General features: G+C 42.3%; 1 protein-coding gene across 7 annotated transcripts in view; it reads left to right on the top strand.

Annotated features, from left to right (window-relative positions):
- The window catches only part of LOC129815450 (sodium channel protein type 8 subunit alpha-like), a 219,980-nt gene that overhangs the window by 94,542 nt on the left and 99,959 nt on the right, over window positions 1-25,479 (top strand). For 4 of the 7 annotated variants that reach the window (XM_055869298.1, XM_055869296.1, XM_055869295.1 and 1 more), the window contains exons 3-6: window positions 17,106-17,224; window positions 17,932-18,021; window positions 18,144-18,272; window positions 21,194-21,285. In XM_055869298.1, coding sequence (XP_055725273.1) covers window positions 17,106-17,224; window positions 17,932-18,021; window positions 18,144-18,272; window positions 21,194-21,285 — 430 coding nt within the window. Of the gene's footprint in view, window positions 1-17,105; window positions 17,225-17,931; window positions 18,022-18,143; window positions 18,273-20,806; window positions 20,899-21,193; window positions 21,286-22,716; window positions 22,859-25,479 lie in introns of those variants that run through there. The other 3 variants (XM_055869297.1, XM_055869294.1, XM_055869299.1) reach the window with 2 other exon arrangements.

Here is a 25,479-nt window from a genome sequence, read left to right as displayed (position 1 = left end):
GTCATTCTATCTCTATGATGTAACCAGAGTCTCTCCTGTTAGTCATTCTATCTCTGTGATGTAACCAGAGTCTCTCCTGTTAGTCATTCTATCTCTATGATGTAACCCCAGAGTATCTCATTGTCACGATCGTGTGGGGGATTGACGGACCAAAACGCAGCAGTTGGAAAATAAGCCATCTTCTTTTATTTTAAAAGATGACAAAAAATAAACACGAAACACTTTAACAAAACAACAAAACGACCGTGAAGCTACAAACGTTGTGCACATACATACAGGCTACAAACGTTCTACATAGACAATTACCCACCACCAATGAGAGCCTATGGCTACCCTAAATAAGGCTCCCATCAGAGACAACCGAAATCAGCTGTCTCTAATTGGGAACTCATTCAGGTAACCATAGACTCTCCTAGACAACTAAACATACATAGACAATACTAGAAACATGTACTCCACACAAACCCATATACTATACACAACCCCTTTACCATAAACAACACCCAAAACCAACAAAACAAAAACATTCCCCATGTCACACCCTGACCTAACTAAAATAATAAAGAAAACCAAGAATACTAAGGCCAGGGCGTGACATAACCCCCCCCTTGAGGCGCGAACTCCGGGCGCACCATACACAGTCTAGGGGAGGGTCTGGGTGGGCTTCCATCCACGGTGGCGGCTCCGGCTCTGGTCGCGGTCCCCACGTCACCACAGTACCTAAACACCTCCTAGGCTTCCTCCAAACGACCCCCCTCCACATTAACCCCATTGCATTAAAGGGCAGTTCCGGACTAAGGGACAGCTCCGAACTAAGGGCCAGTACCAGGGTAAGGGGCAGTACCAGGGTCAGGGGCAGTACCAGGGTAAGGGGCAGCACCAGGGTAAGGGGCAGCACCAGGGTAAGTGGCAGCACCAGGGTAAGTGGCAGTACCAGGGTAAGGGGCAGCTCCGGACTGAGGAATGGCAGCTCCGGACTGAGGAATGGCAGCTCCGGACTGAGGGACTGCAGCTCCGGACTGAGGGACGGCCCATGGCTGGCTGACAGATCTGGCTGCTCATGGCTGGCTAACGGATCTGGCTGCTCATGGCTGGCTGACGGATCTGGCTGCTCATGGCTGGCTGACGGATCTGGCTGCTCATGGCTGGCTGACGGATCTGGCTGCTCATGGCTAGCTGACGGATCTGGCTGCTCATGGCTAGCTGACGGATCTGGCTGCTCATGGCTAGCTGACGGATCTGGCTGCTCATGGCTGGCTGACGGATCTGGCTGCTCATGGCTGGCTGACGGATCTGGCTGCTCATGGCTAGCTGACGGATCTGGCTGCTCATGGCTAGCTGACGGATCTGGCTGCTCATGGCTAGCTGACGGATCTGGCTGCTCATGGCTGGCTGACGGATCTGGCTGCTCATGGCTGACTGACTGATCTGGCTGCTCCTGTCTGATTGGCGGCTCTGGCAGATCCTGTCTGGTTGACGGCTCTGGCAGATCCTGTCTGACGGACGGCTCTAGCGGCTCCTGTCTGGCTGGCGGCTCTAGCGGCTCCTGTCTGGCGGACGGCTCAGTGGGCTCATGGCAGACGGGCGGCTTTGCAGGCTCATGGCAGACGGGCGGCTTTGCAGGCTCATTGCAGACGGATGGCTCAGATGGCGCTGGGGAGACGGATGGCTCAGATGGCGCTGGGGAGACGGATGGCTCAGATGGCGCTTGGCAGACTGGCAGTTCAGTCATCGCTGTGCAGACGGCAGACTCCTGCCGGCTGAGGCGCACTGTAGGCCTGGTGCGTGGTGCCGGGACTGGTAGCACCGGGCTGGGGACACGCATCTCAGGGCTAGTGCAGGGAGAAGGAACAGGGCATACTGGACCCTGGAGACGCACATTAGGCCTAGTGCGTGGTGCCGGAACTGGTGGTACCGGGCTAGGGACACGCATCTCAAGGCTAGTGCGGGGAGCAACAACAGGGCACACTGGACTCTCAAGGCGTACTATAGGCCTTGTGCGTGGTACCGGTACTGGTGGTACCGGGCTGAGGACCCGCACATCAGGGCGAGTACGGGGAGAAGGAACAGTGCGTACAGGACTCTGGAGACACACAGAGGGCTTGGTGCGTGGTGTAGGCACTGGTGGTAATGTGCTGGAGACACGCACCACAGGGCTAGTACGTGGAGGAACAACAGGGCTCTGGAGACACCCAGGAAGCTTGATGCGTGGTGTAGGCACTGGTGGTAATGGGCTGGAAACACGCACCTCAAAGCTAGTGCGAGGAGCAGGAACAGTGCGTAAAGGGCTCTGGAGACGCACCTTAGACCTAGTGCTTGGTGCCGGAACTAGTGGTACAGGGCTGGGGACATGCATCTCAGGATGAGTGCAAAAAGTAGGAACAGGACACACCGGGTTGTGAAGGTGTACTGGAGACCTGGTGTGTATAGCCGGCATCAAATCTTCCGGAACTTTAACACGAGTTTCAGGCTGAGTACGAGGAACTGACACAGGTGGCATCGGACAGCTAATACGCTCCTCAGGGAGAATGCATTGCATACTCTGCCAAACCAACAGCTCTCTCTCTTCACTCTCCTCCAATTTCGTCAACAACTCTTCGAATGTCTCATAATCTCCCCTTCGTTCACTCTCCTCCAATCTGTCCAATAACTCCTCGACACACTCAGACTCACCCCTCAACTTCGCCGACTGCTCCAAGTGCCCCCCTCCAAATTTTTTTTTGTGCTGTCTCTTGGGCTTCCTCCCGTGTCTCCGTGCTGCCTCCATCTCTGCCTTGGGGCAGTGATATTCCCCTGGCTGTGACCAGGGTCCTCTCCCGTCTAGAATTTCCTCCCATCTCCAGAAATCCTGTGTAGGTAGGTCCTGTTGCCGCCTTCCATGCCGCTTGGTCCTATGGTGGGTAATTCTGTCACGATCGTGTGGGGGATTGACGGACCAAAACGCAGCAGTTGGAAAATAAGCCATCTTCTTTTATTTTAAAAGATGACAAAAAATAAACACGAAACACTTTAACAAAACAACAAAACGACCGTGAAGCTACAAACGTTGTGCACATACATACAGGCTACAAACGTTCTACATAGACAATTACCCACCACCAATGAGAGCCTATGGCTACCCTAAATAAGGCTCCCAATCAGAGACAACCGAAATCAGCTGTCTCTAATTGGGAACTCATTCAGGTAACCATAGACTCTCCTAGACAACTAAACATACATAGACAATACTAGAAACATGTACTCCACACAAACCCATATACTATACACAACCCCTTTACCATAAACAACACCCAAAACCAACAAAACAAAAACATTCCCCATGTCACACCCTGACCTAACTAAAATAATAAAGAAAACCAAGAATACTAAGGCCAGGGCGTGACACTCATGTTAGTAATTCTATCTCTATGATGTAACTACAGTCTCTATTGCTAGTTATTCTATCTCTATGATGTAACCAGAGTCTCTCATGTTATTCATTCTATCTCTATGATGTAACCATAGTCTCTATTGTTAGTCATTCTATCTCTATGATGTAACCAGAGACTCTCCTGGTGGTCATTCTATCTCTATGATGTAACCAGAGTCTCTCCTGTTATTCATTCTATCTCTATGATGTAACCTGAGTCTCTATTGTTAGTCATTCTATCTCTATGATGTAACTACAGTCTCTATTGCTAGTTATTCTATCTCTGTGATGTAACCAGAGTCTCTCCTGTTAGTCATTCTATCTCTGTGATGTAACCAGAATCTCTATTGCTCGTCATTCTATCTCTGTGATGTAACCAGAGTCTCTCCTGTTAGTCATTCTATCTCTATGATGTAACCAGAGTCTCTCCTGTTGGTCATTCTATCTCTATGATGTAACCAGAGCCTCTCCTGCTAGTCATTCTATCTCTATGATGTAACCAGAGTCTCTCTATTGTTAGTCATTCTATCTCTATGATGTAACCAGAGTCTCTGATGTTAGTCATTCTATCTCTATGATGTAACCAGAGTCTCTCCTGCTAGTCATTCTATCTCTATGATGTAACCAGAGTCTCTCCTGTTAGTCATTCTATCTCTATGATGTAACTACAGTCTCTATTGCTAGTTATTCTATCTCTATGATGTAACCAGAGTCTCTCATGTTATTCATTCTATCTCTATGATGTAACCAGAGTCTCTATTGTTAGTCATTCTATCTCTATGATGTATCCAGAGACTCTCCTGCTAGTCATTCTATCTCTATGATGTAACCAGAGTCTCTCCTGTTAGTCATTCTATCTCTATGATGTAACCTGAGTCTCTATTGTTAGTCATTCTATCTCTATGATGTAACTACAGTCTCTATTGCTAGTTATTCTATCTCTATGATGTAACCAGAGTCTCTCCTGCTAGTCATTCTATCTCTATGATGTAACCAGAGTCTCTCCTGTTAGTCATTCTATCTCTATAATGTAACCTGAGTCTCTATTGTTAGTCATTCTATCTCTATGATGTAACTACAGTCTCTATTGCTAGTCATTCTATCTCTGTGATGTAACCATTGTCTCTCCTGTTAGTCATTCTATCTCTATGATGTAACCAGAGTCTCTCCTGTTAGTCATTCTATCTCTATGATGTAACCAGAGCCTCTCCTGCTAGTCATTCTATCTCTATGATGTAACCAGAGTCTCTATTGCTAGTCATTCTATCTCTATGATGTAAACATAGTCTCTCCTGTTAGTCATTCTAGCTCTATGATGTAACCAGAGTCTCTCCTGTTAGTCATTCTATCTCTTTGATGTAACCAGAGTCTCTCCTGTTTGTCATTCTATCTCTATGATGTAACCCCAGAGTATCTCATGTTAGTCATTCTATCTCTATGATGGTACCAGAGTCTCTCCTGTTAGTCATTCTATCTCTATGATGTAACCAGATTCTCTCCTGCTAGTCATTCTATCTCTATGATGTAACCAGAATCTCTATTGCTCGTCATTCTATCTCTGTGATGTAACCAGAGTCTCTCCTGTTAGTCATTCATTCTCTATGATGTAACCAGAGTCTCTCCTGTTGGTCATTCTATCTCTATGATGTAACCAGAGCCTCTCCTGCTAGTCATTCTATCTCTATGATGTAACCAGAGTCTCTCTCTATTGTTAGTCATTCTATCTCTATGATGTAACCACAGTCTCTCCTGCTAGTCATTCTATCTCTATGATGTAACCAGAGTCTCTATTGTTAGTCATTCTATCTCTATGATGTAACCAGAGTCTCTATTGTTAGTCATTCTATCTCTATGATGTAACCTGAGTCTCTCCTGTTAGTCATTCAATCTCTATGATGTAACCAGAGTCTCTATTGCTAGGCATTCTATCTCTATGATGTAACCAGAGTCTCTCCTGTTAGTCATTCTATCTCTATGATGTAACTACAGTCTCTATTGCTAGTTATTCTATCTCTGTGATGTAACCAGAGTCTCTCATGTTATTCATTCTATCTCTATGATGTAACCAGAGTCTCTATTGTTAGTCATTCTATCTCTATGATGTAACCAGAGACTCTCCTGCTAGTCATTCTATCTCTATGATGTAACCAGAGTCTCTCCTCTTAGTCATTCTATCTCTATGATGTAACCTGAGTCTCTATTGTTAGTCATTCTATCTCTATGATGTAACTACAGTCTCTATTGCTAGTTATTCTATCTCTGTGATGTAACCATTGTCTCTCCTGTTAATCATTCTATCTCTATGATGTAACCAGAGTCTCTATTGTTAGTCATTCTATCTCTATGATGTAACCAGAGTCTCTCCTGTTAATCATTCTATCTCTATGATGTAACCAGAGTCTCTATTGTTAGTCATTCTATCTCTATGATGTAACCAGAGTGTCTCCTGTTAGTCATTCTATCTCTATGATGTAACCAGAGTCTCTATTGTTAGTCATTCTATCTCTATGATGTAACCAGAGTCTCTCCTGCTAGTCATTCTATCTCTATGATGTAACCAGAGTCTCTCCTGTTAGTCATTCTATCTCTATGATGTAACTACAGTCTCTATTGCTAGTTATTCTATCTCTATGATGTAACCAGAGTCTCTCATGTTATTCATTCTATCTCTATGATGTAACCAGAGTCTCTATTGTTAGTCATTCTATCTCTATGATGTAACCAGAGTCTCTATTGCTTGTCATTCTATCTCTATGATGTAACCAGAGTCTCTCCTGCTAGTCATTCTATCTCTATAATGTAACCAGAGTCTCTCCTGTTAGTCATTCTATCTCTATGATGTAACCAGAGTCTCTATTGTTAGTCATTCTATCTCTATGATGTAACCAGAGTCTCTCCTGTTAGTCATTCTATCTCTATGATGTAACTACAGTCTCTATTGCTAGTTATTCTATCTCTATGATGTAACCAGAGTCTCTCATGTTATTCATTCTATCTCTATGATGTAACCAGAGTCTCTATTGTTAGTCATTCTATCTCTATGATGTAACCAGAGTCTCTCCTGTTAGTCATTCTATCTCTATGATGTAACTACAGTCTCTATTGCTATTTATTCTATCTCTATGATGTAACCAGAGTCTCTCCTGCTAGTCTTTCTATCTCTATGATGTAACCATAGTCTCTCCTGCTAGTCTTTCTATCTCTATGATGTAACCAGAGTCTCTATTGCTAGTCATTCTATCTCTATGATGTAAACATAGTCTCTCATATTAGTCATTTTATCTCTATGATGTAAACAGAGTCTCTCCTGTTAGTCATTCTATCTCTATGATGTAACCAGAGTCTCTCCTGTTAGTCATTCTATCTCTATGATGTAACCAGAGTCTCTCCTGTTAGTCATTCTATCTCTGTGATGTAACCAGAGTCTCTCCTGTTAGTCATTCTATCTCTATGATGTAACCCCAGAGTATCTCATGTTAGTCATTCTATCTCTATGATGTAACCAGAGTCTCTCCTGTTAGTCATTCTATCTCTATGATGCAACCCAAAGGATCTCATGTTAGTCATTCTATCTCTATGATGTAACCAGAGTCTCTCCTGTTAGTCATTCTATCTCTATGATGTAACCAGAGTCTCTCCTAATAGTCTTTCTATCTCTATGATGTAACCAGAGTCTCTATTGTTAGTCATTCTATCTCTATGATGTTACCAGAGTCTCAATTGCTAGTCATTCTATCTCTATGATGTAACCAGAGACTCTCCTGCTAGTCATTCTATCTCTATGATGTAACCAGAGTCTCTCCTCTTAGTCATTCTATCTCTATGATGTAACCTGAGTCTCTATTGTTAGTCAGTCTATCTCTATGATGTAACTACAGTCTCTATTGCTAGTTATTCTATCTCTGTGATGTAACCATTGTCTCTCCTGTTAATCATTCTATCTCTATGATGTAACCAGAGTCTCTATTGTTAGTCATTCTATCTCTATGATGTAACCAGAGTCTCTCCTGTTAATCATTCTATCTCTATGATGTAACCAGAGTCTCTATTGTTAGTCATTCTATCTCTATGATGTAACCAGAGTCTCTCCTGTTAGTCATTCTATCTCTATGATGTAACCAGAGTCTCTATTGTTAGTCATTCTATCTCTATGATGTAACCAGAGTCTCTCCTGCTAGTCATTCTATCTCTATGATGTAACCAGAGTCTCTCCTGTTAGTCATTCTATCTCTATGATGTAACTACAGTCTCTATTGCTAGTTATTCTATCTCTATGATGTAACCAGAGTCTCTCATGTTATTCATTCTATCTCTATGATGTAACCAGAGTCTCTATTGTTAGTCATTCTATCTCTATGATGTAACCAGAGTCTCTATTGCTTGTCATTCTATCTCTATGATGTAACCAGAGTCTCTCCTGCTAGTCATTCTATCTCTATAATGTAACCAGAGTCTCTCCTGTTAGTCATTCTATCTCTATGATGTAACCAGTGTCTCTCCTGTTAGTCATTCTATCTCTATGATGTAACCAGAGTCTCTCATGTTATTCATTCTATCTCTATGATGTAACCAGAGTCTCTATTGCTTGTAATTCTATCTCTATGATGTAACCAGAGTCTCTCCTGCTAGTCATTCTATCTCTATGATGTAACCAGAGTCTCTCCTGTTAGTCATTCATTCTCTATGATGTAACCAGAGCCTCTCCTGCTAGTCATTCTATCTCTATGATGTAACCAGAGTCTCTCTCTATTGTTAGTCATTCTATCTCTATGATGTAACCACAGTCTCTCCTGCTAGTCATTCTATCTCTATGATGTAACCAGAGTCTCTATTGTTAGTCATTCTATCTCTATGATGTAACCAGAGTCTCTATTGTTAGTCATTCTATCTCTATGATGTAACCTGAGTCTCTCCTGTTAGTCATTCTATCTCTATGATGTAACCAGAGTCTCTATTGCTAGGCATTCTATCTCTATGATGTAACCAGAGTCTCTCATGTTAGTCATTCTATCTCTATGATGTAACTACAGTCTCTATTGCTAGTTATTCTATCTCTGTGATGTAACCAGAGTCTCTCATGTTATTCATTCTATCTCTATGATGTAACCAGAGTCTCTATTGTTAGTCATTCTATCTCTATGATGTAACCAGAGACTCGTCTGCTAGTCATTCTATCTCTATGATGTAACCAGAGTCTCTCCTCTTAGTCATTCTATCTCTATGATGTAACCCGAGTCTCTATTGTTAGTCATTCTATCTCTATGATGTAACTACAGTCTCTATTGCTAGTTATTCTATCTCTGTGATGTAACCATTGTCTCTCCTGTTAATCATTCTATCTCTATGATGTAACCAGAGTCTCTATTGTTAGTCATTCTATCTCTATGATGTAACCAGAGTCTCTCCTGTTAATCATTCTATCTCTATGATGTAACCAGAGTCTCTATTGTTAGTCATTCTATCTCTCTGATGTAACCAGAGTCTCTCCTGTTAGTCATTCTATCTCTATGATGTAACTACAGTCTCTATTGCTATTTATTCTATCTCTATGATGTAACCAGAGTCTCTCCTGCTAGTCTTTCTATCTCTCTGATGTAACCAGAGTCTCTCCTGTTAGTCATTCTATCTCTATGATGTAACCAGAGTCTCTATTGTTAGTCATTCTATCTCTATGATGTAACCAGAGTCTCTCCTGTTAGTCATTCTATCTCTATGATGTAACTACAGTCTCTATTGCTAGTCATTCTATCTCTGTGATGTAACCATTGTCTCTCCTGTTAGTCATTCTATCTCTATTATGTAACCAGAGTCTCTCCTGTTAGTCATTCTATCTCTATGATGTAACCAGAGCGTCTCCTGCTAGTCATTCTATCTCTATGATGTAACCAGAGTCTCTATTGCTAGTCATTCTATCTCTATGATGTAAACATAGTCTCTCATATTAGTCATTTTATCTCTATGATGTAAACAGAGTCTCTCCTGTTAGTCATTCTATCTCTATGATGTAACCAGAGTCTCTCCTGTTAGTCATTCTATCTCTATGATGTAACCAGAGTCTCTCCTGTTAGTCATTCTATCTCTGTGATGTAACCAGAGTCTCTCCTGTTAGTCATTCTATCTCTATGATGTAACCCCAGAGTATCTCATGTTAGTCATTCTATCTCTATGATGTAACCAGAGTCTCTCCTGTTAGTCATTCTATCTCTATGATGCAACCCAAAGGATCTCATGTTAGTCATTCTATCTCTATGATGTAACCAGAGTCTCTCCTGTTAGTCATTCTATCTCTATGATGTAACCAGAGTCTCTCCTAATAGTCTTTCTATCTCTATGATGTAACCAGAGTCTCTATTGTTAGTCATTCTATCTCTATGATGTTACCAGAGTCTCTATTGCTAGTCATTCTATCTCTATGGTGTAACCAGAGTCTCTATTGCTAGTCATTCTTTCTCTATGATGTAACCAGTCTCTCATGTTATTCATTCTATCTCTATGATGTAACCTGAGTCTCTATTGTTAGTCATTCTATCTCTATGATGTAACTACAGTCTCTATTGCTAGTTATTCTATCTCTGTGATGTAACCATTGTCTCTCCTGTTTGTCATTCTATCTCTATGATGTAACCAGAGTCTCTCTTGTTAGTCATTCTATCTCTGTGATGTAACCAGAATCTCTATTGCTCGTCATTCTATCTCTGTGATGTAACCAGAGTCTTTACTGTTAGTCATTCTATCTCTATGATGTAACCAGAGTCTCTCCTGTTTGTCATTCTATCTCTATGATGTAACCAGAGTCTCTATTGTTAGTTATTCTATCTCTATGATGTAACCAGAGTATCTCCTGTTAGTCATTCTATCTCTATGATGTAACCAGAGTCTCTATTGCTAGTCATTCTATCTCTATGATGTAACCAGAGTCTCTCCTGCTAGTCATTCTATCTCTATGATGTAACCAGAGTCTCTCCTGTTAGTCATTCTATCTCTATGATGTAACCAGAGTCTCTCCTGTTAGTCATTCTATCTCTATAATGTAACCAAAGTCTCTATTGCTCGTCATTCTATCTCTATGATCTAACCAGAGTCTCTCCTGTTAGTCATTCTATCTCTATGATGTAACAAGAGTCTCTCCTGTTAGTCATTCTATCTCTATGATGTAACCCGAGTCTCTATTGTTAGTCATTCTTTCTCTATGATGTAACCACAGTCTCTATGGCTAGTTATTCTATCTCTATGATGTAACCATTGTCTATCCTGTTAGTCATTCTATCTCTATGATGTAACCAGAGTCTCTCATGTTAGTCATTCTATCTCAATGATGTAACCAGAGTCTCTCCTGCTAGTCATTCTATCTCTATGATTTAACCAGAGTCTCTATTGTTAGTCATTATATCTCTATGATGTAACCCGTCTCTCTTGCTAGTCTTTCTATCTCTATGATGTAACCCGTCTCTCCTGCTAGTCATTCTATCTCTATGGTTTAACCAGCATCTCTCCTGCTAGTCATTCTATCTCTATGGTGTAACCAGAGTCTCTCCTGTTAGTCATTCTATCTCTATGATGTAACCAGAGTCTCTATTGCTCGTCATTCTATCTCTATGATGTAACCAGAGTCTCTCCTGCTAGTCATTCTATCTCTATGATGTAACCAGAGTCTCTCCTGTTAGTCATTCTATCTCTATGATGTAACCAGAGTCTCTCCTGTTAGTCATTCTATCTCTATGATGTAACCCGTCTCTCCTGCTAGTCATTCTATCTCTATGGTTTAACCAGCATCTCTCCTGCTAGTCATTCTATCTCTATGGGTTAACCACTATCTCTCCTGCTAGTCATTCTATCTCTATGGTGTAACCAGCATCTCTCCTGCATGGCAGACTGCTGCTGTCCCCAAATGAACCTGGCTGAGTAGCATACTGACTGGTCATTTCTAATGGCTGATGCTGATCACACAGGGACAGTGAGTAGGTTTGAATGAGTGAAACATATTCAGAATATGTCCCTCATACACTGATATAATTAACCACAGCTAGGTCCCACGTTGGGGACTTTATTCACTTCCTATCATGCCATGGCTGTAATTTTAACCCCCCCACACACCCTTTCCTCTCTCTCCCTCTTTCTCTCTCTCTCTGAGGTGTAGTAAATTAGAGCAAGGGCCTGGCTTTAGCCGTCTGTCTGAGTCCTTGGTGTCTGATGACACAGCATCCTTCTGTACTGCCGAGAGGAGGAGAGGGGGAGTAGAGAGGGAGGGAGAGGGGAGAGGAGGGGGGAGGGGGAGGAATGGGGTTTGGGAGGGGGGAGCACACCACACGGGACATCTAGAGGGGATTGATGCTCAGTGGAGTTGGACTGGCTATATACACTCTTAGAAAAAAGGGTTCCAATTGGGTTCTTCGGCTGTCTCCATAGGATAACCCTTTTTGGTTCCATGTAGAACCCTCTGTGACAAGGGTTCTACTTGAAACCAGAAGGGTTCAACCTGGAACCAAAAAGGATTCTTCAAAGGGTTATCTTATGGGGACAGCCGAAGAACCCTTTTAGGTTCTAAATAGCACCTATTTTTATAAGAGTGTAGTACATATGTGTGCCGGGGATTGTGGGAGGGAGTGAGGGAGGGAGCAAGGGAGTGAGGGAGGTAGTGTGGTTGGATAATGATGTGTTAGCATTATAGTACATGCGGTTGCATAAATGCTGGCCAGTAGGTTATGTATGCTGTATACCGTAATGTGACCATCATCTCTGGATGTATTGATGCAAACGTTTTAGCAAGGGTTTACGATGGTTTGTCTCACTGAATGTGTTTCTGTTTGCGAAGGTCATTGATGTCTTAGACGATGATTCAGACAAAAATCCTGGCTGAAGTCAGGTGTTTAAAGAACAGTCTAATTCCCCCCCCCCCCAGCTGTGGTAGGCTACTCCCCCCTTCCTCAATAACCTACTCTCCATTGTTGCCCGTTTAGCCTTCTGTCATGTCTTTCTCTTTCTCTCTGCTGCATGCTGCCATCCCCTCCCTCCCTCCCTCCCTCCATCTACCCATCCATCTCTGCTTTGACTCTCTCCCCTCTGCAGCTCTCAGGGTTTTCTTCTGCATTCCTCCCTCTCCCCCTCCACCCCCTCATTCCCCTCTCTCTATCTCTCACATTCTCCTCCACTGCGTGCCCCCATTCCTTTCTCTCTCTCTCTCTCTCTCTCTCTCTCTCTCTCTCTCTCTCTCTCTCTCTCTCTCCTTATTTTGCTCCCTCTCTCTTTGTCTGTCTTTACTGCTGTCCCTGTATCCCTGCATGCCCCTCCACATCCCTCTCTCACTGCTCCACTGCATGCCTCTCCCCCTCCCTCCTTCCTCTCCCTCTCTTTGGTTGTCTCTGCAGCTGCATTCTGCCTCCTATTCCTGCATATGTATTTCTCTTCAAAGCCTCTATTGTGGATGATGAAACTTGCAGTAGCTTTGCAGCAAATCCGTCATGAGACATTCCGTTTGCATTGTGTGTGTATGATGTAAGTGTGTGTGTACTAGTATTTAGATCAGTGGGACTGTATTCCGGTGTGTGTACTGTGTATAGGACCCGTGCCACTCTGTGTTTATTTTTTAAATATTTTTTGATTTCACCTTTATTTAACCAGGTAGGCTAGTTGAGAACAAGTTCTAATTTACAACTGTGACCTGGCCAAGATAAAGCAAAGCAGTGTGACACACACTCATGCACACTCATGCATCAAACAGTTGATATGTATTGGCCCATTTCAATATGTCCGGGAATCGTAGCCTAGTTAGCCTGCTCTCCTCTCCATAGTAATGGGGCGCCTCACTATGTCCTGGCTCCTATCCTCCTATAGGCTACATCCCCCTCGCCTTCCTTCTTCACTCTCTCTCTCTCTCTCTCGCTCTCTCTCTCTCTCTCGCTCTCTCTCTCTCTCTCTCTCTCTCTCTCTCTCTCTCTCTCTCTCTCTCTCTCTCACTGACTGACTGTCTGTCCCTCTATCCACAGCCATATTGTAGCAGTAGCCAGTTAGTGTAATCAATAGCAGATTTCTCCCTCCTCTCTCTCCACATCCATCCAGCTTACATACATACTAAAGCCCCTTTACAATTTAATTATGATTCTGTATGTACGTTGATTGCAGTATGCCATAGTGGATTACCTAAATTGAAACACAGGCCTAGCATATTAGCGATGAAACCGATGTATGGGGTGTGCATGCATGCATGTGTGTATGTCAGTGTGTGTATATGATGTGTCATCACAAAATTAAAACTGTTCGGGAGCAAATAACTCCAGATGGCAGCGAACTGGGAAAATCTCTACAGGTTGGTCCAATGAAATATTGTATTGGGAATCTGTAGTTATTGTGGCTCAAGAATGTCAGTGAATCAAAGGACTGTCAGAATATGAATGACTATTCCTGGCTGATAGCAGTAGATAAGATTAATATGATTCTTTAATCACATTTAATATGATTAATGACATTGAAATGTAACCATTTGGTGCCAATAAGACTATCAGAGCCATGCAAACAGAGGCTTACTTGTGTGTCCTAAACTAAAGCTATGTCCTCAGAGGGTCTGAAGTAAAAGTCGCCTTCACTCCCCAGGGAAGGAGGGAAGAAAGAGAGGGAGGGAGGGAGGAATTGAAGTCAGGACAACCAGATAGAACACATACACCTAGCATGAGGCTATAGGGACCACATCTGTGGTCATGTTGACAATGAGCAGAGCAGGCCACTCATTACACATGTCTCTTCTGTCATGGCAACATTTGACTCCCCACATTTCTTTGAACGTTAGATTTTTGCTGTAGCTGAAATTTGAACCTGGGCCTAATTTTAACCAACACCAGACAATTATTGGGGTAAATGATAGAGGCAGACAATTTTTTTCTGACAGGAAGAAATGGTGAGGATTTGAGTTAGCCTAGCTATAGATAGTTTATGGTCAAAAAGAAAGGAGAGGAAGAAATACTTAGGGAAGGAGAGAGGGAAGGATCAGGGGAGAGTGAGGAGTGTTGTAATGCAGAGAGAGAATACATTTAGTCTTTCCCCAGACTGCTCTGCAGCCACCACTCGCTATTTTAATCTAATTAGCTTTCAGGACACTCCTGTCTCAGGACACTCCTGTCTCAGGACACTCCTGTCTCAGGACACCTCTGTCTTGTTGCCCAGCTGCTCCTTGCCAGTGTTTCCCTTGGAGTGTGTGACAGACAGTCCCAGTGTGTGTGTGTGTGTGTGTGTGTGTGTGTGTGTGTGTGTGTGTGTGTGTGTGTGTGTGTGTGTGTGTGTGAGAGAGAGTGAGAGCTTGTCTGAAGTCCTTTTTGGCGTCTCTATATACCTACTGTATGTCTTTGTAGGTGTGGATTCTTTCTCTGAATGTGTATGTGTCTGTTTGTTGTGCATGCCATGTGAACAGTTTAGTTTTGAATGTGTTAGTCTGACTTTGTGTTTCTGTTGTACATGTGTGGGGCTTACAGTGTAACGGGTTGTTTGACTGTGTGTGAATCGGGCTGTATCTGTGTTCGGTATGTTGAGCTGAGATGTTTTAGTGTTGAATTCTATGTGTGTTGGCCTATGTTGCGTGGTGTGCGGTATACTGGCCTAAATATTCTCCCCTAGTCCCACAGCTGTTGTGGAGTGTAATACTGTACTGTACAGTAGGAAGGTACTGCAGAGGTCATCTGATCTGGACTCATGTGTTATGTAGCACCCCTCTCTCTTTCTATCTCTCTCTCTCTCTGTCTCTCTGGGTCTGACTGGGAAGATGACTAATTGATGAAGTGGAGCCAGAAAAGTTAATGTAGGCACTTATAATTAACAGTACGGCTGATTATCTACTGGTCATGCTTCTGCTGTGATGTCTCTTTCCTCTCACTCCCTGTGCACACACACACACCCACATACAAGCGTGCATACACACACGCACACAAACACACACACACACACGTGTGCGCTCATACATAAATGCAATCGCATACAGCCCCCCCCCCCCCAATCACACACACACATACACACACACACGCACGCACGCACGCACGCACACACACACACACACACACACACACACACACACACACACACACACACACACACACACACACACACACACACACACACACACACACACACACACACACTCTCTCCTTCTCTCAGAGCTCTGGGCCTAACCTCACCACAGCCAGCCCAGCCCCACTTGGCCCGGGCCTGTTTATGGGATGGGGAGTGGTTATTGAGAGGCTGGAGTCAGCAGATCTTGTCTTGATCGATGGCAGCGTTTGCAGTTCTTTTCCAGTAAGAGCTTTAAGCTGGGAGAAGAAGACAACTATTTGGAAACAGACTGGAGAGAGGGGAGAGGAACACAGGAAGGATGGAACAGACACAACACTGGGATATCTTACTGTCACCGTCAGTCAGGGGCTCTTAGTTACTCTAACTGGAAGTGGTACAGTAGTTAGATAGTGCAAAGTGGTTGGGTACTTTTTGACATTTTGAAATTACATTTTACGTTTTTTAGTTATTAGGCTGTTCAGACCTGGTCGTTGAATTCCATTTCATATTTTTCACACATTCTGTAATAGTTGTAATAATATGTCTTCACATTAGTAAAAGAGGCATGTGCATGTGCTTTAGTGGAAGAGACTAAAGGTCATGGTTGACTTAAAAACATGCTCTGGAACTTTGCCGACTACTAAGTATTTTTTTAACCTCCCGCTTTGGGCTGGATATGTCAATGTGTAGTTCATACATGCAGAATCTATGAGCAGAATTAATTTCACCTCAACTAGCCACCATATCCCTACTTTGAAAGCGACTGTTTTCCTTACATTTTCCCCCAAGAGGGCCAGCTCCCTAGCAATTCAAGTTCTAGCCAAAGAGCTTCAGCCCTTCACTAGCAAGATACACACACACAGGAGAGAGAGAGCCTTGACGTGGTGCACATATCTGCACCTGTGTCACATAGTAAGCAATTTTACTTTGAGAACTACTGGCTAAAAAGTATGCAAATTACTAGAGAATCAGAAGTCTCTGCCTTACTGTTCTATAGTGAGAGAAGATATTGTGGTTTTCTTTGCTGTTCAGCCTGTGCCCTAGTATGTGCATGAAACACACGGTCAGCACATCTTAGGATATACCCTGTTTATACCTCAGTAACAAATAAGTTACCAATATTGATTTACCCTCTTGTTGATTGCTTTTGGGAGGAAATGCACAGAGTACTCTTTATGGTGCCACGTTAAAGTGGGTTTAAACTTGAAAACTACTTGTGGTCGTAATACAACAGAATTCTTCTTGTAGTGAATGGGCATGGCAAACTGAAGCAGCAAGTTCCATAAAATGAGTGGAGCCACCCTGTGTGCCCTGTGACTCAGAGATGAGGTCTGCAATCAGATCAGCCAATGAACAGTCAGCTTAGTGTACCTTAGTCATGACTTCCCATTTCTGTTATCTCAGCATGGGATGTACTGTATGTGTCATGAAACCCTGATGAAGGCAGCATATTACATCGGAGCCATGAGATTGTGCAGCTTTTCTTTTTTACATGTCCCGTATGTGTCATGCCTTGTAATGCTCTTGTTAATGCATCTCTCTCTCTCTCTCTCTCTCTCTCTCTCTCTCTCTCTCTCTCTCTCTCTCTCTCTCTGTCTCTCTGTCTCTCTGTCTCTCTCTCTCTCTCTCTCTCTCTCTCTCTCTCTCTCTCTCTCTCTCTCCACAGACATTTATAGTCCTAAACAAAGGGAAAACAATCTTCCGCTTCCACGCCACGGACTCCTTGTACGTCATCAGCCCTTTTAGTCTCTTTAGGCGAATAGCAATTAAGATTTTGATACACTCATATCCTTTCAAGTGGTGCATTGTCTTGCTTTGAGATTATGATTTTGTTGTTTATCATGGGGAAATTACAGAGTATGTACTTCTTCAATGTACTGTACATAATATTAAGGTTGAAGGAGCTAGTGATTGTGATATTTTCTTTTGATTAGTTGAAGAAACAGAGAAGAGAAAATCATCCTTGTGCATTGATCTGGATCTTGTGACCCACACTATCCTGAAACGTCTTCCCTCCCTTATCCGGATACCCTGGATCCACATCTTGTTAAATCGTTCATAGATGGGGCCACTGCATCACAGTGCTAGAGGCGTCACTACAGACCTGGGTTCGATCCCAGGCTGTATCACAACCGTCCGTGATCGGCCCAGCGTCATCCGGGTTAGGGGAGGGGTTGGTCGAGGGGGCTTTTCTTGGCTCATTGCGCTCTAGCAACTCCTTGTGGCGGGCTAGGCACCTGCAGGCTGCCCTCGGTCGTCAGTTAAACGGTGTTTCCTCCGTTTAAGGCGGGTCATGTTTCAGAGGACGCATGACTTGACCTTTGCCTCCTGAGCCCGTTGGGGAGTTGCAGTGATGAGACAAGAAAAATTAATGGATGAACTGTGTCATTGTAGAGTGTCTCACAGTATATTCAACTATGTTCCTACCGTATGTTGATGGGTGGTGGAGTTTATTTGGTCATCAACCTTTTCTTAACTCTCTTCCCTGTTACGGTATTCAGTATGATCATCATGAGCACCATTTTGACCAACTGCGTATTCATGACATTTAGTGATCCTCCAGAATGGAACAAGATAGTAGAGTAAGTATTGATTTATAACTCCTTATGTACATTCATAAACTGTTTAGAACACATTTATAAACTAATATGCATTTATTCACATATCTCACCCTTTCGCTGTCTCTCGTCTTATCGTGCTCTAGGTATACCTTCACAGGTATCTACACCTTCGAATCGCTTACCAAGATTGTGGCGCGAGGCTTTTGTATAGATGGGTTCACTTTTCTACGAGATCCATGGAACTGGCTGGACTTCATGGTGATCTCTATGGCGTAAGTAGTCCACCTCCTCCCCATATTCCTCTCTCTACACCTCCATCTCTCTCTGCACTGCCATCTCTACCAGGGTGACAGGGTTGGACCAGGCAGTACATTCCAAGATAATAATAATAATCCAAGATGATTAAGCATCTCCAAATATTAATTCCGCAAAATAGAATTCATTCAACTGAATCAATCAATCAATAGGACATACAGTATATGTTAGTACAGGCACAGTGCATTCGGAAAGTATTCAGACCCTTTGACTTTTTCCCAATTTTGTTACGCTACCCTTATTGTAAAATGGATTAAATCTACATACAATACCCAATAATGAAGCAAAAACAGTTTTTATACATTTTTGGAAATGTATTTTCAAAAAAGCTACTGAAATTTCATGTTTCCATAAGTATTCAGACCCTTTACTCAGTACTTGGTTGAAGCATCTTTGGCAGCGATTACAGCCTCGAGTCTTCTTGGGTATGATGCTACAAGCTTGGCACACCTGTATTTGGGGAGTTTCTCCGATTCTTCTCTGCAGATCCTCTCAAGCTCTGTCAGGTTGGATGGGGAGCGATGCTGCAAAGCTATTTTCAAATCTCTCCAGAGACGTTCGATCGGGTTCAAGTCCGGGCTCTGGCTGGGTCACTCAAGGACATTGTCCAGACTTGTCCCAAAGCCACTCCTGCGTTGTCTTCACTGTGTGCTTAGGGTCATTGTCCTGTTGGAAGGTGAACTTTCACCCCAGTCTGACGTCCTTATTGCTCTGGAGCAGGTTTTCATCAAGGATCTCTCTGTACTTTGCTCCTTTCATCTTTCCCTCGATCCTGACTAGTCTCCCAGTCCCTGTCGCTGATAAACATCCCCACACCATGATGCTGCCATCGCCATGCTTTACCGTAGGAATGGTGCCAGGTTTCCTCCAGATGTGATGCTTGACATTCAGGTCAAATAGTTCAATCTTGGTTTCATCAGACCACAGAATCTTGTTTCTCATGGTCTGAGAGTCCTTTAGGTGGCTTTTGGCAAACTCCAAGCGGGGTGTCATGCGCCTTTTACTGACGAGTGGCTTCCGTCTGGCCACTCTACCATAAAGTTTTGATTGGTGGAGTTCTGCAGAGATGGTTGTTCTTCTGGAAGGTTCTCCCATCTCCACAGAGGAACTCTGGAGCACTGTCAGAGTGACCATTGGGTTCTTGGTCACCTCCCTGACCAAGGCCCTTCTCCCCTGATTTTTCAGTTTGGCAGGGCGGCCAGCTCTAGGAAGAGTCTTGGTGGTTCCAAACTTCTTCCATTTAAGAATTATGGAGGCCACTGTGTTTTTGGCGACCTTCAATGCTGTAGAAGTGTTTTGGTACCCTTCTCCAGATCTGTGCCTCGACACAATCCTGTCTTGAAGCTCTACAAACAATTCCTTTGACCTCATGGCTTGGTTTTTGCTCTGACATGCACTGTCAACTGTGGGACATACAGACAGGTGTTTGCCTTTCCAAATCATGTACAATCAATTGAATTTACCACAGGTGGACTCTAATCAAGTTGTGGAAACTTCTCAAGGATGATCAATGGAAACAGGATGCACCTGAGCTCAATTTCAAGTCTCATAGCAAAGGGTCTGAATACTTATGTAAATTTGATATCAGTTTTTTATTTATTAATACATTTGAAACAATTCTAAAAACCTGTTTTTTCTTTGTCATTATGGGCTATTGTGTGTACATTGATAAGAAAACAATTATATTTAATACATTTTAGAATAAGGATGTAATGTAAGAAAATGTGGAAAAAGTCAAGGGGTTAGAATACTTTTCGAATGCACTGTATATTTGTAATGTTGAATTTTATGAGAATGACACAAATATGCATGGGTTTGTTGAAAGAGAAGCCATTTTGATGTGATGGCTAACTAGTTCAATTCTAGAGAGTGAGATAGCTCCGTGAAATGATGTAGAGTTTATACCGATGCATTAAAAAATGATCTGATTACTCTACTTGTATCCTACTTTAAAAACAACATGTTGCAGAGGGAGGGATATCCTACCAAAGAAGACGATTTCAATGGGCAGGGATAGCAGTCTTTTTGGAATTTGGTAAAAGGAGATTTTGATGATTGAAAGTTATGAAAATATTGTAATCGTTCCAGTTTGACAAGGAATGATTGCCCTGCTCTAATTTTAGCACAACAATATGTTTTCTCTGATTTATCTGTGGAACATTTTGAAACATTTGGTTGAAACATTTTGGGCCATACAGTGTATTTCTTTCTTTATTTTGTATTTTCCTATCTTCCTTTTTATTCCTTTATTTTATTTTTGTATTTTCTTTCTTTCAAGGTTGGGGTCAATTCCGTTTCAATTCAGTGAGTTCAGGAAGTAAACTGAAGAAAAAAAATCTAAAATATTTTCAATAACAATTTTTAAAAATTGGAATTTCAGTTTACTTACTGAATTGACTTAATTGAAATGGCATTTACCACAATCCTGCCTTCTTTCTCTCTTTCATTCTGGAACGACTGCTGAGTAACTGTGATCTGATCCACTCTGCAGGTATATAACAGAGTTTGTAAACCTAGGCAATGTGTCAGCTCTGCGTACGTTCAGGGTTCTGAGGGCTTTGAAAACTATTTCTGTTATCCCAGGTAAGACTATGCAGGTGTGTGCTGGCGGGCGAGTTGCTGGGGTCAGTGTTAGGTGTGGTTTTGTTTCTGTTTCAACTTCCACCTTCGCTCCTCTCTCCTGGAGGTATAGGCGCTTCTCTCTCTCGCTCTCTCTTGCTGTGGTGTCCCCTCCTCCTGCCAGTCATCTTCTTCGGTGGTGATGGTGCTGGTGTGGTGCACTTGGCGTCCGTGTGTGTGACCTGTAGGTTTGTGTGTGTTACCGTTTGTGTTTTTTGTCATGGTGTTTTGTTCTGTGTGTGATCCTACCCCGTCACAGATATGTAACAGAATTTGTGGACCTGGGGAATGTCTCGGCGCTGAGAACGTTCAGAGTTCTCCGAGCATTGAAAACTATTTCTGTGATTCCAGGTGAGACTCCCATTTAAACACTAAAGCTGAGTTTATTTTGATTTCTCATTAAATGGATTCTCATAATTTCTTATTACTTTAGACTCTTAAAGAGGATGCCTCAAAAACGATAACTGTTTTGTTGACTTTTTATTTTCCAAACGATCAAAAATGGTAGCAATACATTTTTGATAGGCTTCGCAGTCTACTGGCAGTCTTGTGGTGTTAAGTTGAAAAGGTGCTCCTGATATGACATACTAGAAGACGAACAGCCCATATAATAAGTGGGTGGGATACACTGCAAATGTTATATTATTGCTTGTATTTTAATAATATTCTCCCCCAAAGTGACATTAACAGATTCATACAGTATACTGAGAGGAGATTGTATGGGTAGGAGCCTGAGTTGCCCCCAAGGAAAACGTCAGGCCCTAGTTGATAACTCTCCCATGGTTAAGAAAAACTCAGGGTCTAAGTATGAGGAGTAGTAGAAATGCAAAATAGTTATTATTATTGACATCTTAACCTCCAAGTCAAAGTGATAGACAAAGGTTTCACACTCACACATTGTATCTGTAAGCTTTTCTTATTTAGACCATGAGGATCTCTTTCAGAGAGGTTCGATTCACTTTCCAACAGAGAGTAATGTGTTGATATCCACCAAATGAATGAATATAGGTAAATACATAACGTTTAGGACCTTTGATGAGTTTGTGTTCAAATTTCTACCTTAGTTGTTGTCACCATCTTAAAACACATCACATTTCTGTATGAAGCCCTGACCATAACGGAGCACTCTGAAGAACAATGAATTCCTTAAGACTGCCAAGCCTAGTTTGACAACACACTTTATGCTGCATGAAGCTTTTCAAGACACCTGCTTTTTTTATCTTACAACTTTGGCTTTTAAGGAGCTTCTTTACTTTGAATTCCATTCTGTTATGATTATAACAGTGAACTCCTGAATGTGGACTATTAGTTTCTGAGAAGATCTTTGTTAATCCTGGGACATTAAGGCATAAACACAACAGAGAAAGTAACTAAAGGAAATAAACACAGTGATAACACATAACTGATTTTCAATCCAACAGTTCTAATGGTGCAAATATATAACCCCCAGAGAAAAACTAATTGGAGATCCACCTGAAGGCTTTTTCTCTGGGGGGGAGGGTTGAAAGTGTTTGATTGAAAATCAGTTATGTTTTATGTATACACACACACACACACACACACACACACACACACACACACACACACACACACCCATACACACACACACACACACACTTAGCCTTTTGAGATTTTGTAGAACTTCGACTGCAGAACACTTTAATGGTACAAAAGTGTTGTTGAACAAATGTCTGGGGCAGGAAGTAAATGTGAATTTGTGCATTAAATACAGCTAGTCCAGTAAGTAGTGTTGGCTCAGTCTCCAGTGTAGGCCTCTGATCTAAAGGGGTCCCAGCCTAAAAGGCTCACCCAGTGGGGATCACACCACACAGCACGAGTGGGACATGATGGGGGTGCCTAGGATGGGAACCATTCTAACCATGGGAACCAAGCTAAGTCACCATCCCGGTTGCCAGACAGACAGGTGATGATGACATGGAGTCAATTCCTTCAGCCTTGGCGTTTAAATGACCTGCATGCAACCTGCCATTCGCACTCGCCCCCCCCCTCCCTTACCCCTGCCCCCCTCGTCTACCCTCTCTTCTCTTCCAACTTCTTCCTCTTCTGACTGAACCCATTCCTGCGCTCTCTCTTCATTGTGCTGTGCTGCTGTGTTTGGTTGATCTAGTGGATGTTTTGTAGTTGTTGGATATCTATTATCTGAGAGTGGCCCCACTCTTTCCAAGAATCCTCTACACTGCCTGTGAAACTGAGACTTGAACAGAAAAATAACATAAGGGAAAATTACATAAAAATTACATTCACATAATGGTGTAAATTAACATAAACTTGTCATGAATTGGTATCCCTCCACAACTCCATCACCTATTAGTTTTAAAACCATTTTGGTATAGCCTACCTCTGTGTCATTTTGTTGATTTAGAACATTTGAGGAGTATTTTGATCATCACTGAAGTGTGTCAGTCTCATGGAAATATCACGTAGGGGCACTCTCAATGTTGTTGTGTTTCTATGTTGTGGTGTAAAATTGAATGTCTGATAATCAATAATAAGTAATTATTGTACTATTGTTTGATGTACAGTAACAGATAAAAGCTTTGACACACCTACTCTTTCAAGTGTTTTTCTTTATTTTTACTATTTTCTAAATTGTAGAATAGTTAAGACATCAAAACTATGAATTAACACATGGAATCATGTAATAACCAAAAAAGTGTTAAAAAAAACATAATATATTTTATCTTTGAGATTCTTCAAAGTAGTCACCCTTTGCCTTGATGACAGCTTGTCACACTGTTGGCATTCTCTCAACCAGCTTCATGAGGTAGGAAGGCATTAACAGGTGTGCCTTGTTAAAAGTTAATTTGTGGAATTTCTTTCCTTCTTAATACCTTTGAGCCAATCAGTTGTGTTGTGACAAGGTAGGGGTGGTAAACAGAAGATATCCCTATTTGGTAAAATACCAAGTCCATATTATGGCAAGAACAGCTCAAATAAGCAAAGAGAAACAACAGTCCGTCATTACTTTAAGACATGAAGGTCAGTCAATCCGGAAAATGTCAAGAACTTTGAAAGTTTCTTCAGGTGCAGTGGCAAAAACCATTAAGCGCTATAATGAAACTGGCTCTCATGAGTACCACCACAAGAAAGGAAGGCCCAGAGTTACCTCTGCTGCAGAGGATAAGTTCATTATAGTTGCCAGCCTCAGAAATTGCAGCCCAAATAAATGCTTCACAGAGTTTAAGTAACAGACACAACTCAACATCAACTGTTCGGAGGAGACTGTGTGAATCAGGCCTTCATGGTCGAATTGCTGCAAAGAAACCCCTACTGAAGGACACCAATAATAAGAAAAGACTTGCTTGTGGCAAGAAACACGAGCAATCGACATTAGACTGGTGGATATCTGTCCTTTGGTCTGATGAGTCCAAATTTGAGATTTTTGGTTCCAACCGCCGTGTCTTAGTGAGACGCAGAGTAGGTGAATGGATGATCTCCGCATGTGTGATTCCCACCGTGAAGCATGGAGGAGGATGTGTGATAGTGTGGGGTTGCTTTGCTGGGGACACTGTCAATGACTTATTTATAATTCAAAGCACACTTAACCAGCATGACTCCCACAGCATTCTGCATCGATAAGCCATCCCATCTGGTTTGTGCTTAGTGGGACTATTATTTGTTTTTCAACAGGACAATGACCCAACACATCTCCAGCCTGTGTAAGGGCTATTTGACCAAGAAGGAGAGTGATGGAGTGCTGCATCAGATGGCCTGGACTCCACAATCACCCGACCTCAGCCCATTTTGAGATGGTTTGGGATGAGTTGGACCGCTGAGTGAATGAAAAGCAGCCAACAAGTGCTCAGCATATGTGGGAACTTTTTCAAGACTGTTGGAAAAGCATTCCAGTTGAAGCTGGTTGAGAGAATGCCAAGAGTGTGCAAAGCTGTCATCAAGGCAAAGGGGGGCTACTTTGAAGAATCTCAAATATATTTTGATTTGTTTAACACTTTTTTTGGTTACTACATGATTACATATGTGTTATTTCATGGTTTTGATGTCTTAACTATTATTCTACAATTTAGAAAATAGTACAAATAAAGAAAAACCCTTGAATGAGTAGGTGGGTCCAAACTTTTGACTGTTACTGTAGTTATCAAGGATGCTATTCTCGCTGTAATTTAGTTCAATATGACTTAACAGTAACTAACCATATAGAACACAATCACTATTGACGTATCAGAGTGTTTGAAGTGAAAAACTTCCTTTCCTCATGGAAAATATATCAACCATACGCATTATTATTATTATGACACATACGCCTGCAGTTTAGAATATTTCTGTTATACCTGTCCAAATTGAAATATTGTTGATTCTGAACAGAGCGTTCGTTTTGGTTTGATGTTAACTTGAAGAAGTACAGTTTTATGTGATGGTCTACTATATTACTGTAATACTACTATATAAACTCTATAGAAATAATTCATAGCTAAGCTTGTACTTTCCAGCAATGCCCATTTCTCTTTGTTTGTGTGCGTGTGTGCACTTGTGTGTTTATATGTATGTGTGTGTACACAAACACAC

The sequence above is a fragment of the Salvelinus fontinalis genome, chromosome 18 (genome assembly GCF_029448725.1).
Source record: "Salvelinus fontinalis isolate EN_2023a chromosome 18, ASM2944872v1, whole genome shotgun sequence".
Classification (NCBI taxonomy): Eukaryota; Metazoa; Chordata; class Actinopteri; order Salmoniformes; family Salmonidae; genus Salvelinus; species Salvelinus fontinalis.
The sequence above is the reverse complement of the archived record's forward strand: the minus strand, read 5'-3'. Positions and strand labels throughout refer to the sequence as shown.